The 14,525-nt window shown below is 53.8% G+C and overlaps 1 protein-coding gene across 3 annotated transcripts; it reads right to left on the bottom strand.

Moving 5' to 3' along the window:
* Window positions 1–517: 517 nt before the first annotated feature.
* LOC133344071 (uncharacterized) lies at window positions 518–12,090 on the bottom strand. Of its 3 annotated transcripts, none has more exons than XM_061554014.1 (10): window positions 10,679–12,090; window positions 9,359–9,451; window positions 8,166–8,290; window positions 7,202–7,351; window positions 6,701–6,753; window positions 5,616–6,108; window positions 4,946–5,289; window positions 4,536–4,600; window positions 4,075–4,118; window positions 518–2,964 (listed from the first exon to the last, which is right to left on the bottom strand). In XM_061554014.1, the coding sequence occupies exons 1-10, from the start codon at window positions 10,839–10,841 to the stop codon at window positions 2,818–2,820; spliced, it is 1,677 nt and encodes a 558-aa protein (XP_061409998.1). In that variant the 5' UTR covers window positions 10,842–12,090; the 3' UTR covers window positions 518–2,817. The 3 variants fall into 3 exon arrangements, with proteins under 3 accessions (XP_061409998.1, XP_061410000.1, XP_061409999.1); XM_061554015.1 differs by having other exon boundaries at window positions 520–2,961; window positions 10,679–12,089; XM_061554016.1 differs by lacking the exon at window positions 9,359–9,451.
* Window positions 12,091–14,525: the final 2,435 nt, after the last annotated feature.

Here is a 14,525-nt window from a genome sequence, read left to right as displayed (position 1 = left end):
TTTGCAAAATATGTACTATTTAAAATGTCTTGCAAATTGACAGCACTATGGTCATATCCGTAATTAACTCATTACATTTTGCGTAAAGACGTTATAGATTGTAAAGTTGCAATGATTACGCGTGGAGGAATCATGGGAAGTTTCGATGGGAGAACGGGACGATGCCACTGGTGCGTGTACTGCCAGCTGAGTGATTATCAGGTGTAATTTTTCAGCGTTGGAATGTTTTGGTAGACCAATACCACGGCTACATTGTACGTAGGTTGTTGTTTTAGCTATGGAAAACTACGGGGAGACCCGGAGATAACACGCAGACCAGGGGAGAGAAGATACAGACTCCACACTCATATTGCAGACCAAGGGAGAGAGCATAGACTCCACACTCATACTACAGACCAGGAAGAGAACAGACTCCACAGACTCATACTGCAGACCAGGGAGAGACCTACAGACTCCACACACTCACACTGCAGAACAGGGGGAAAATGTACAAACTCCACGCAGAAAGGTGCCCGAGTCAGGAATTTAACCCAGGCCCTGCTTGCTGTGAGGCATGAGAACTACCACTCTGTCGCCACCACCGCCCTGCCGCACAAGAATTGCATAAACGCACAAAAACAAATCCTGAAATGCAAGGAGACAGTTATGGGAAACGGATATCAGAAGTCGTATCGTCACGTTTAATAACGTATCGTGGAACATGACATCACGACTCAGCACGTACGACGTTCCTCCTGTGCCCGACGCGTGCGGCAATGTGAGCAGTGTGCAGAAAACATCGCCACTGGGGAGACAAAGGCGGCAGGTCGAGGTGCTGGCCACCCAACCCCTCGTGCGCCGTGCCGATTTTCATAGGTGTGACGCGCTAACAGCACCAAGTCTGTTAAGGCTACACGGGGGATCTCTGTCTTAGCCCATCAGGTGACTCATCAGCAGAGCGAGCACCTCGCAATCCGAAGGTTGCGAGTTCAAATCCTGGATGGTGGGGGGTGAGTCAGATAAAATAAGTTCCAATATTTTGGGAAGTCAACAGTGGTTATCCTCTGGATATACTCGCCCCGCCATATGAACGTGGAATTTCCACAAGCTCAGTGGTATGAACAGAAGATGAGCACTAATGCCTGCATGTTCATTTGAGCAGCAGGAGATCACTCTGACTTTGTCCGCCATTTGAGAGTCCGAATCGGACCCTCAGAACGGAAGAGGACTCTTCAGGCCTGGACTAATTCAGACCAGGTCACTTGAATGGATCTCAGCTGTAGCTCGTTGATATCCACTTCCGCAGGTTACAGTCTCTTAGCACTGCTCTGCGGAGAGATCCGAGTGGATCCTTCATCTTAGCACGTGACGCCAGCAGAACAAACTGGCAGAACAGCCAAGATTTATTTGCAGAAAAAGACAAACATTTAAAAATTAGGGCCTAAGGAAACCAAGATCTTGAATGTAAAACCACAACATCCAGGGAAGGAGGGGAGGGTCCGGGGGGGGGTAAGGGGGGTCAGGGGGGGTAAGGGGGGTCAGGGGGGGTAAGGGGGGTCAGGGGGGGTAAGGGGGGTCAGGGGGGGTAAGGGGTTTAAGGGGGTTTATGACTCCCAACCCCAAGGATCGACAGTGTATCTTTTGACAAAACCCATTGTAATGGAATTGTGCGAGTGTCTTTCGTGGCGGCGTCTTCACGTCACCCCGTGCGTGTTTACCTGACCACACACCACACACACCACACACACTACACGCCACTGCAATGCAACACGGACTGCCTCGCAGCAGCGGCGTCACGACACAAACTTGACAACTTAATTTACCAACCAATGTTGAATGCCATCGTCTCGCACGCTCATTCTCTCCCACGTGATGCGCCAGGGACCCACGGCATCCATTCCTGACCGTCAAAAAACAAACTCCTGAGGGTCGGAAGGTGACGCTGTGAATTCCATGCCCGCGGCTGGGCACAGAGAAGACACGTGGGCGCCCTCCCTCTCCCCGCCAATGTGGAGGGAGGGGGGAGGCGGTGTCCTGCGCACAACAGCGCAGGTAGCTGTCCTGAGACCCCCCCCGCCCCCTCACTGCTCCCAGCAGAGTGCTGCATTGTGGCAGGAAGTGCCAGCGAGAGGAATGCACGCCAATGGACACTTGGGTGCCAGCCGTTCCCATATAAAAAACACCTTTCAGCAGTGACGACGATCGTCTCTCGGACTGTCCCCCTGTCCACGGCAGCCATAGGAGACTTTGTTGGTTGACCTGTCGCATTGCGTCGAGGGGTTTTCCTGCACCGACAAGCCGCGGGGGCCGCGCTGCAAACCGTCGGGCCCTCTGCGAGTTCTCTCACGGCCACCCCTCGCGACGGCGCACGCTCTCGCCCGGAGACGCTACGTCGCCCGACAATGCCCGGCGTGTTCTTCCCAGCCCAGACGCCGTGGCCCACGTCGCTCCCCCTCCCCGCCTAAGCCACAGTAGCGAGATGTTAACTACCTCGCCTGGTATGCAGGAGGCCGTGGGTCCGATCCCCACCATGACGCCTGATTATTTGGAGTTTGCGTGTCTCTCAACCAATGGCCGCGTGGATTCTTCTCCGGGTCCTCCGGTTTTCCCCTCCACATTTAGAATCAACATCACGCGCTTAGAGTATTTGGGTGCTCTAAATTTCCCCATATAAACCACTTCGATGAGCTACCATTTGTGATAGCCAGGACGCTTTTGAAAAAGAGCTAAATAGCTCAGTACACCCCTTACCTGGTCAAATCAAAAACAGTTCTATAGTTTAGTTTTTAAGCCGTACTGCCCTCCAACCTAAGTTTGTAGGAACCTTGTGCTGCCCCCCTACTTGGAGATGTTTCTCCAGCGGTCCTTGAGCTGCACGGTGGTGCGGCTCAGGGAGTAGTGCCGCTTGATCTTGCTCCAGTTTCCCACGCCGAACTTTGCGACGCCCTCTTTCAGACACTGTGTCTCCGTCTCTGTCCACATCTTCTACCCGAGACGCAGAGATGCGGAGACACACGCGGGGAGGCAGGGACGGGGCGAGATAGGAACATGGGGACAAGGAGGAGAGATGGGGACATGAGTGAGATGTAGACACTGGGGACAAGAGGACACCGGGAGGAGACAAGCACACAGGGACCGACGGCTAACATCAGTGGTGATAATTGAACCGTTTCCCCCAACACTATCCCACCCCATCCTCCCGCTTGACGGAGCTGCACTCACCAGCATGGTGAAGTAGGGTCAAACACCCCCCACGACCCGACACGGCCTGGGGAAGTATTTATCCAGCAGTGAAATATTACAAAGGGCTGTGAATTATGATGCCTACAACCTCTGTTTGTTTTCCACGCTCCGTGTTCCTCTTTATATCTCTCAACTGCATTGCCCAGCATGCACCTCATCATCTTCCTCTGCTACTGGGTAAACGTGGAGAAATAAATGAAAGGGAAAAAAATTAAACGTGAACTGCTACAATGAAGCCCCCAACACAATCGCTTGGATTGGGGGGGGGGGTGGATAGTCCATGTCCAACAATGATGATGACAATGACTTAAGATGATCACTACGACAGACATTATCAGGGTGGTGGTGACACCAACACGGATTAACCGCGAGGACGGCTCGGTGAACGCGGCAGTGAAACCGCACTCTCCGCGATCGTGACCCCCCCCCCCCTCCAACCACCGCCGCTGTCACACGTCCCTGACTCCGCCGCCCTTCGGAGTGACCCCGAGACCACAGCTCGTCGACGCTGAACGGGAGTGGGAGGCGCGCGGTGCGACAAAGGGTGGAGACTGCGCGTGTGTGCGGCCAAGGGCGAGCCGGGCCACGTCGCTGCTGTGGGGCCAAGTCTCTACAAGCGACCGCCACAGCGGCCAATGGGAATTCGTTCTCAACCCACGCGGTGGCGGTGGTGACGGCGGTGGTGGTGGTGACGGTGGTGGTGACGGTGGTGGTGGTGACGGTGGTGATGACGGTGGTGATGACGGCGGTGGTGACGGTGGTGATGACGGTGGTGGTGACGGCGGTGGTGGTGACGGTGGTGGTGGTGACGATGGATAAACAACCTTCACTCGGGGCCCGAGCCTCCCTCACCTTCTTCTTTGCCGACGAGCCGAATTTGGATTGTCTTCCTGCCACTGCACACGCGCACATGGGAGACGTTGGTTTCGGGCGGCAGCGGTAACGTTCGTGTCTCACAGCAAGAGAGGTCTGGGTTCGACTCCCGACTCGGGTGCCTTGCTGCTTGGAGTATGTACGTTTGCCTCCTGTTTTCCTCCCACACGCAAATAATGTAACTGGTATTGACCTGCACATTTCTCAATTTGTTTTACACACAGCAGCAGCAACATCGCCCCTGCTACTGCGAAGACTTGGCCGCACCCTCTTGAAAAGTCTTGAGGCGCGCGTACACGCATACACACGTACACACGCAAACAGGTTTGTGTGTACGTGTGTACGTGTGTGCACATGCACGCGTGTTGCTGGCACTCATCACGTCACGCACCAACTCCCTGCCCCACCGGTTGTGGCGATGTCGCACGCACGACACTCACCCTTGCTCGGCCCAAACAAGTCCTCCTCATCCGACCACTCGTCCTTTATCATCAAGGGGGGCAGCCTGCGGGGGGGGGGGGGGGAAGGCAAGGGTCAGAGAGGGCAACACAATCGACACGACTTTAGCGGTGGGGTCATAAACAGGTCGACTCCTCCACCCCTACAGTGACCCCCTTACCACTTATGTATGCACGTATGTGAAAGAAACTTCTTCGCACCGTATGTAGCCAACCGTGATTATCGGAAGTGCGGGGGAAGGACAACAAAAACTAAACACAAAAAGCAGTTTGCAAGAAATCCCTATAGTCCCACCCCCTGTCATGTTAGCTCCACCCCCCTTCCACATAGCCCCACCCCCCTCCCTGTCCTACAGCTCAGGTCTAAACCGAGCCAGGCGCGCCCCACTCACCCCCGTATCTCCGCGGAGCTGAAGCCGTCGCCGGGAAACCTGCCGGTCCGCTCAACGTGGTTGCGCGCCGCGTGCCCGTGACCTTTGTCCCATTTGTCGCAAGTCGCCTTCGCTGGCGAGATCGTGGCTGCCCTGGGTTTGCTGGGCCCCGCGACTTCGCCGTCCTCCACGAGCCGCGGGGTGGCGGCCGCCTCCTCCACCCGCCTCCTGGGGCTGTCGCTCCTCCTCTTCCTTCCGATGATCGCCAAAATCGGTGGAGTCGAGCCGGGATGCGCGACATCCCTGGCGGGGGCGGTGGGCGGTGTCTCCTCGTAAGTGGAGGGGATGAAGTCGGTGGTGCTCATCTTCACGCGTGCACAATGAAAAACAAACACCCCCACCGATATCGCCTGTAACAGACTGTTGCGGTAGGAGGTGTTAGTGAACACCTATTAAGGCCGGCACGGAACAGGAAAGCGGTTGGGTGACCAGCACCACGCCCTGCCGACAGTGCTGATGTTAACACGTCACACCAGGTACTCGGTCAAGGCTGAAGCCACCTAAGGGTGGCCCAAGACCGGTTCCGGTTCAAATAATCGTCACGGGAATCGAATTCGGGTCGTCGAGTTCCTCGCGCAGTGCGCTAACCACTGCACCGCCGCTCCCCACGCTCGCACGTGGTGGCTCTGACCTGGTGGGCATCGTCGCACGCCGCCTCAGCTGTGCTCGGGTCGCTCCGCTTGCTCTGGACGATCATCCGCATCGGCAGCAGCTCCTCCGAGTCGCTCAAAAGGAGAGGGGATAGCGGTGGTGGCGATGGTGGTGTCGCCGGCCGTGCTGCCACCACCTTCTCCTTCTCCTCCCGGCTGCCCTTAGGAACGCGTCGAGGAGTCTCCGGCCCCGCGAGTCCCTTAGCCGGGGACGACTGTTTCGGCAGCACAGAGATGACCCGTGCCGACGCCACCGAATTATTGGCCGTGGCGCCGTCGGGCTCGGAGGAGTCCTCCCGGCGCTTGGGCCCTGGCGAGCTTTTGGCAGCGCCCATGGCCGGCTGGGCGAGTTTGAGGCCCAGAGGCGGAACGTCGGTGAGCAGCAGGACCTCGAAGGTATTGAGCGCGGCCTCTCGGCAGTCGGAGATGGAGAGGAAGGCCTCCTTGATGTGGCCCCTGTGTAGGAATTCACCGCTGTGGGGACGAGGACACGGGTAGAGGTCGGTGTCATTCGGACCGGAGGAGGAACGCCAGCCGACGCCACCACAGCCGGTGCCGGACGACGAGCCGGCGGCCACTCAATCGACGCGTCCACTAAAACCTCGATTCTGATGCTCACAATTCAAGCATTGAATCGCTATTCGTTTAAACAAATTATATGCGGATTATATGCTGACGTCGAGTCTCGATGGTGTTTGGATGGGCAAGCATCAACGTTCTAACACGGGAGTCCTCTCAGGATGCTGTCCTCGGCTCCCTGTTGTTTGATGCCTGCACGTCTCCTACTGGTCGTCACGTCGACGGCTTAGGAGTCAATTACCATTCCTACACAGATGACAGCCCCTCCTCTTCACCTCTGTCGACCCCACCAACGCGCCTTTACATCCGAGAGGCTCTCGGAGTACACTGCCGCCTCGCAGCTGTGACTCTGGGCCTCGCGATCTCTCCTCGAACGCCTCCATTTCTCTAACCAGATCAAGGTTCTTAGGCGTCACTCGCAACTCCACCTTCTCCTTTCGACAGCCACACCAAGGACTCCCGTCACAAACACACGGACACCACCTACCCATTTGTTTTGTCAGCTGGAGGTGTCTCTTGAGCCAGGCTTTCTTTCAGGAGCTGTTTTCAAACACACAATCAACAGCATCAGTCGTGTTACATTCCTCCTCCTGACCACACCGCTCACCAACAGCAGTGCGAGGTGTTTGGTCTCAAAGATGCCTCGGCGGAAGAGCGAACGGCTCACAAACAGAAGGTTGCGAGTTCAAATCCTGGTCTGGGGTTTACCCAGCCAATCATCTCTCCCTCCAGGGTCGATAAAATCAGTACCACTTTGGGGAAGTCGACAAGGGCGGTTTTACAATGAACTGACCAACCTCAAATTTCCCTGCACATCCGATTAACACAGTTGGCTACGTACAGAACGAAAGAAATTCAACATACATATATACACTCTCCTTCGCGGTATACTGGCTGGCCGCACAACCCAAGAGGAGCTTAGCCGGGCCTGATGGAAACATCGCTTTGTTAACCAAGCTGAGCTGGCGGAGAGCTCGGGGGCTGGCACCTGAACATAGGAGGACGCCTGACTGCTCTGGGGGACGGAGTCGATGATTCGTAAGATATGCGGCTTCAAGTCGAGCGAGTACCAAGGGTCCACGAGGTCGGTCTGGAGCCGTTTGTTTCGCTGCACCTGCACGCGCGCCTCCGTCAGGAGCTGAGCAAGAAAGAAGACCAAGTCACCACACGCACACAAGCACAGCACACACGCGCGCTCAAGTCAAGCAAACTCCAAGATACCACGAAGCAGCATCCACTATCCAGCACCAACCCCCGAGGGTCCCTCTTGCCCCAAGCCCCCCAAACGAGCCCCCTTCCTAGGGTCCCTCCTGGCAAAGGCCCAAGTGAGCCCCCTTCTAATTCCTGAGTGTCGACAATCGCAGGCGCTCTGATGCACCCATGCGCCTGTGGCGAAACCATCACCCTTTCCTCCTCCACCCACGAGGTTCTCTAGTTCAGCGAACCAAGGGAGGGGCGAGGAGCTGAGTGCCCAAAGTGCCATAGCTGGTATTCTCATCATGCAGGTAGCTAAGCCTCATCTTAACGCCCTGCGGAGGCCTATCGTTAAGACACAAAGTCATCCGATAAGGCACCCAAAGATTCTACAGAGACCTGGTAACAAAGCTGTGCATCCAATGAGCATCCATGTGAACCGGCACGGGCCCAGGACCCAGGTTCCTGTTCCCATGCTCCACGAGCAATGAGGATACATGGCCTCAGGAAACCACTCTCCGATCTCCCATCCAAATTTTATTTGCAAAAGTTAAACTTTTATTTTTGTTCCACCATCGAATTAAATTTCACTCACTACCAGTGCCACAAACAAATCTCCGTCCGAAATTCTCACAGTGAGCAGCGAACCACCTTGTGGGACAACGGCCGCAGAGGATGACATCATCCCAGAACTCAACATCTGCGGTCATGTCTAGAGGCTCCCACCGTCAGTGGGGGGGGGGGGGGGGAGGTCGCACCTTAAGCCTGAGTATTCTCGTGACCTCCTGCGTGACCTCGGGCTCCAACTGACACTCCCTGCCCAGCATGTCCACCATCTCCACGGCCCCTTCCAGCAGCATCTGGTTGCCTTCGCGAACGGGGTCTGACGACGGAAAACATAGCAAGCGTCCGCTCAGCCGACCGTCCCCCACCCTCCATACAATGGTTGCCACAATATGGCAATGCTAGGATATACCCTACCGTATGACATAAGGTCCATGGTGTAGTGGTTAACACGCTGGACTTGCAATACAGACGTCATCAGTCCAATTTGATCACGCTTCAGTTCAAATGGACAAATTTCTCAAACGCCTCTGTCCACCCACAAGTATAAATTGGCACAAAGCAGTTAGTAGGTTAGGTGATTCCACCTGTTCCGTGGCGGCTGACGAATGTGAAACCGTAAGCCAAAATACTCTTTAGGGGGTGGGCTCTGTAGAGCCCCCGTCAGTGGAGGCCCTTCTGCCAGCAGTGGCATGAGCAAGACATTTCAGCACTGCACCATTACCTGTTTTTTTATCATAAAGTCGACTAGAGTGCTTTACCATGTGGACTACATGACACAGCAAATGCAACATCACTTGCCGGAGGATCTCACTTCTGTAAAAAAAGTCCATATCTTTCAATGCTTTGTGATCACCTCACACAATCTCATGTGAATAAACCCAGGCAGAATCAAAGGCAGGCCAGCCTGATTGTTTTCAAGCAGGCGCAGGTATTCTTGCACTACCACCACTAACATCAGTGCCCATCACGATCAACAACTGCCCCAATACTCTTAGGTTTTTTCGGTAAAGTCACGTAGGTAAAAATAAATAATAATAAATAATAAAATTTATAGAAATAAAATAATAAATCACGACGTTTCGGAGGCAACAAAAGTCTCCGTCATCAGGTGGGACCGTCACAGCTAAAATTTACTGTATCAAGTGAGGCATCTCTTGAGGAAGGCCAGCGTCTCGAGAAGCTGTGACTTCTTGTCTCGTTGTCTGTTAAAAACTCTAACAGATAGGTGGAATTCCTCCCCGTAGAGGGTATTAATACCACCATCCAATACCAGCCATCACCAACATCCATCAATACGATTACCATCCATCACCACCACCGGCACCATCACTCCGCCACCATAATCACAGCAACCAACACCACCTCCAGTGCTCGCGCGTCTCACCAAAGAATTGTCCGCGCATCACCATCTCCATGAGCTGGATCAACTTCCACTGCACCTGCCTTAGCTGCTCCTCCCGCAGGAACTGCAGGGCGCCTGCGTCACCCAGCACGGTACGCGCACACGTGGTGGAGCTGAAGCAGCAGGAGGACTCCGCAAAGACGACGACGACAAGATGCCCGCTTGGCTTAGAGCAGTGGCTCTCAACCTTTTTTGGATACGACTGTTACCCCCCCCCGCCCCGCCTTGTTGAAATCTGTTTTAACGGAGTAGGCCCTTTTGCCTGGCCCAACATGGTTCTGATAAATAAACGTATAAATAATTCACATCAATATTTTCACCAATTATCCATGTTGTGAGGTAACGAGATAACTGCAAAGGGATAACACTATTCAATGGCCGCTCTGCATGCTCACTGGTTACTCCTGAAAACCACATTGTTTACGATCCGTGAGTTTAGAAATGTATTTTATATCGTTCTAGTTTAAACACTGCATTTACATCGTAGTTATTTTATATTTGCAGATTCATACGTGATTAAACTATTCACAAATAACTCTCGTGCATGATATAATTCCACACACATACAAATCGCCTCACGTACCCCCCAGTGGTCCACATACCCCCGCTTGAGAACCACTGGACGGCCTCAGGCAGGGTGCCAGGGACTTACAGAGAGGCCCCACAGACGTACAAAAGAACCAGAGGCCTACACGGAGAGGTGCCCATGAATGTGAGGTCAAACGACTCGCACAGCGAGTTGATGGTCACAGCCTGGTCACAAATGATTGCACCGTGCTCATAATTTGGAATGAATTTCTGCTTTTCAGAATTCAAATATCGAGTTGACCGTCGTCAACCTGCCCTGCCACAGACGAACTAAAGTTCGAACTTTAGTTCGTCTGTGGCAGGGCAGGTTGCAAAGTGCTGCCTCATACTTTCTGCACCGGGACACTTGAAGAGATCTCGGAGGTAGCTCCGTGTGTGTGTGCGTGGGTATCGGCTCCCTCGCGCCGTTCTGCAACACGAGAAGAGGCGCGGGAACAGAGAGGTAATGGAGGTGAAGATGGGGGGTGGGGAGCCGGGAGAGTGGGCGCAGGAAATGAAAGGAGAGATGAGACGGAGCAGGCGGGTGGGAAGCGATGGGTAGAGGCCAGATGCGAGAGAGCTGAGAGCGACCAGACAGACGTGAGATACGAACGAGAGAGAGCCCCGAGGAGGGGGCGCATAGACGCATCACTCCGCGGGAACCGTGCACCTCGGGAGCGGCAGGCGAGTCAGGCAACGGGGGAGGGCTCGCCGAGGCCTACAACTGCCACTGACCGCTGGCCGCGCGGTAGACACCGGAGAGGCGCTCGTAGTCTCCGAGCTCGAAGTAGGCGACGGCGAGGCGGTAGAGGTGGTCGAAGAGGAGGCGGTCCCCTCGCTCCCGCAGCAGCGGCGCGTCCAGGTACTCGGAGATGAGGCCGTCACGGACCTCCGCCATGTCGGCATTCGTGTCACGTGACTCAGCCCCGCCGCATCACGTGGCCGCGCAGAAGCGGCGACCATTATTACTATGGCGACCATCGTCGTCACCATGCCAACCGCCGTTGCTGGGGCAACCACCATCACCACGGCAATCATCACCGTGGCAACCATCATCACCTAGGTAACCATCATCATCATGCCGACCGGAATTACCGCGGAAAACATCACCACTGTGGCAACCATCACCACCATAGCAACCGTCTTCACCAGAACCATCATCACACTACGTCAAGGACCATCATCACCTATATCCCTATGATAACCCCACCGTCAGTCTCATAATAACATAATCAGTCATCCTATTAATCCCAATGCTATCATCGCCATCACCACCATCATCATCATTACTATCCTCAGCTCTATCGCTCATCGCCAACACCATCATCCATATCTGTATCGCTCATACTCGCATCATCAATCATCACAGGTTTCCATCTCCAGCACTAGCGGCTCCATCACCTCCATTATCATGGACATTCAACTCATTAAACTGTTTGTATGTGCTCCTGGTTCCCGTGACAAAGTGGGGAGTGGTGGCGCAGTGGTTCATGCACTGAGCTACCAACCCGGCCAACACCAGTGACGATTATCTGAAACGTTCCTGGGCCTCCCCAAGGTTTGACCCAGCCTTAAATTCCTACTTGGTGCGGTGTGTAAACATCAGCAGTGGAGATACAAAGACGGCCAGGCATGGTGTTGGCTACCCAAACCCTCGTGTGCCGTGCTGGCCTTTATAGGTGCTCGCGGAATAGCACTTGACCCAACAGCCTGTGTAGACTATATGGGGATCTTTGTCTTTATCCTGTGACATGCTTGTCACAATGCGAGCTTGTGTTGCCAGACCGAGTGAGACTGACGTCGGAGGGAACGGTGGGACAGCGGTTAGCGCATCACATCAGCGGCGAGCGGAGTGTTGCGTTCGGGGTGTGTGACAAGCGTGCGTTATGACTCCGTGTACAGCATCACACACACAGTGATGTAATTTATTATTCTCTACAGGTCGCCCGTACAGGTGATATGATTTGTTTTGAAAGCTTTTCACATTTGCAATAGCCACTCACAAGACTCACACACACACCCCGACACCAACTCAACACCTTGACACAGCGTGCACAACACACACCACCTCTACACCACCAACACACACCACCTCTACACCACCACCACCTCTACACCACCAACACACACCACCTCTCCACCACCACCACCAACACACACCACCTCTACACCACCACCACCACCACCTCTACACCACCACCACCACCACCACACACCACCTCTACACCACCACCACACACCACCACCACCTCTACACCACCACTACCACACACCACCACCACCACCACACACCACCTCTACACCACCACACACCACCTCTACACCACCACCACACACCACCTCTACACCACCACCACCACACACACCACCTCTACACCACCACACACCACCACCACACACCACCTCTACACCACCACCACCACACACCACCTCTACACCGCACACCACCTCTACACCACCACCACCACACACCACCTTTACACCACCACCACACACCACCTCTACACCACCACAACCAACACACACCACCTCTACACCACCACCACACACCACCTCTACACCACCACCACCAACATACCACCACCTCTCCACCACCACCACACACCACCTCCACACCACCACCACCACCACACACCACCTCTACACCACCACCACACACCACCTCTCCACCACCACCTCTACACCACCAGCACCACACACCACCTCTACACCAACTCCAACACAAACACAACAGCTCCAACGCTGTGCACACACGAATTTCCGGTTCTTCTCAATTCCCATGCGTGTCAAGTTAGTCTTCAGTAAATTAAATAACATTTACCAACAAAAATCACCAATAAAAAATATACTGTACAGTGTATATATAAACTTAAAATGTAAACCAAATGGAAGTATTTTTTTGGAGAAAAAAAAGTCTCGACAGGTTCAGTGTCAAAAACAACACGCCGCGTGTGGCATTAGAAGAAGAATATATAACAAGCAACGTTTCAGCCAATGGGCCTCCTTCACAGCACACAAAATCAATGTGCCACCAAGTAGGGCCATTGCTGAAAATTCCCCCCATGATACATGCTTTTCCTTTTCAGGCCACACCCACACACGGGGTGTTGTTGTTGACACGCGTGTTGAGTGTCTTGCCGTGTTCCTGGACTCTGCTTGTGGCACCACTGTCAGCGAAGCAGCAGCATCGGCAAGTTTAAAAACATACTGAGTCAACTCTCGATTATCAGGATTCCCCCGCGCGCCGTGCGGCCAGTGCGGTTCCGGTTACCGGGGCTGCTCCTCGCTCGTCGAGGGCGGCCGAATGCGCTGCCCACGTGATCGAACTCCCGAGCAATCGTCACCGCCGGTGTGCCAAGCACCAATCTGGCCCAAGTTGGCCTCCTGCTGCTGCCACATCTGTGGTGGAGCACCCAGAGCTCCGGCCTCACCGCTGCTCGACTCGGTACCCGGCAGAACGTAGCAGTCGGGGTGACTGATGATCCAAGTGCTCACGGATTCACTCCGCTCACTCGCTCACTCATCAGCGGTGGTCTGTCGTCCCCTGATCACTCTTCTATTGCTGCGGCTACTACTACCAGGGTTCCTGTTCCCTGTGAGCTTCACTCCTTGTTGAGGATTCGGGCTACCAACTGTTTTGTCTCATCCAAACCACAGGTCAAAACAACACTCACTCGCTCATCCACCTACCCACACACTCACTCACCGCACTGCAGCTCACAATAACACACCCACTCACCCATCCACCTACAAGCCCACTCACTCATCCACCCACCCACACACTCGTCACACTGCAGGTCACAACAACACATCGACTCACTCACCCACACACCCACGTTTAAACGTGGGTGGAACGATACGGCTTATATAAGAATAGGTTTTACCCTTTCTGGCAATAAGACTGTTGTGAGTTTAACACGTAGTAGGCTTTTGCGTCCAATATCATCCATAAGAGGTTTTTTTTTGGGTTAGATCGTGTAATTATAAAAATGTGCCGTTAAAACCCACCACCACCCAACACAGCCAACTAGTAAGGGTTGTCACGTAAACAGAACATGCCAATTCGTCACTAGTACAGCACACCGGTGTGTTGGAGAGCCAAGCCACAACATTTACAATCTGAGTACGACGTTTCGCCAGTAATTACAACTAGCTTCCTCAGGTGATCTAACCCCAAAAAACCCCTATATTATGGAAGACAGTTGTGTTAAAATGTTAAAAACCCAAACAGAAACCTTCTGCAAGGAATCCTGTCTGCATTAACCACACGTACTTGTGGTGAGCATGCAAACAAAAAAACTTGCTCTGGTAGTGTATGATGATGCATTGTCTTTCAAACTGATTGGTCCACACTGTTTGCCTTTTGGCGTCCTCTGGTCTAACAGTGAGACGAGGCTCTAAAGAAAGCTGTCTCTGGTGTGGACCAATCAGTTTCAAAGACAATGCACCATCATAGACTACCAGAGCATGTTTTTTTTGTTTGCATGTTCACCACAAGTTACCTACTCACTAACCCACTCACTCACTCATAAAACCACTTATTCAGTCACTCGGCCAATCACTCGTCCACCTACTCATCCAC

The sequence above is a fragment of the Lethenteron reissneri genome, chromosome 19 (genome assembly GCF_015708825.2).
Source record: "Lethenteron reissneri isolate LAM-NWPU_2019-01 chromosome 19, ASM1570882v1, whole genome shotgun sequence".
Lineage (NCBI taxonomy): Eukaryota > Metazoa > Chordata > Hyperoartia > Petromyzontiformes > Petromyzontidae > Lethenteron > Lethenteron reissneri.
Note: the sequence above shows the minus strand (reverse complement) of the source record. Positions and strands in the feature narration are given on the sequence as shown.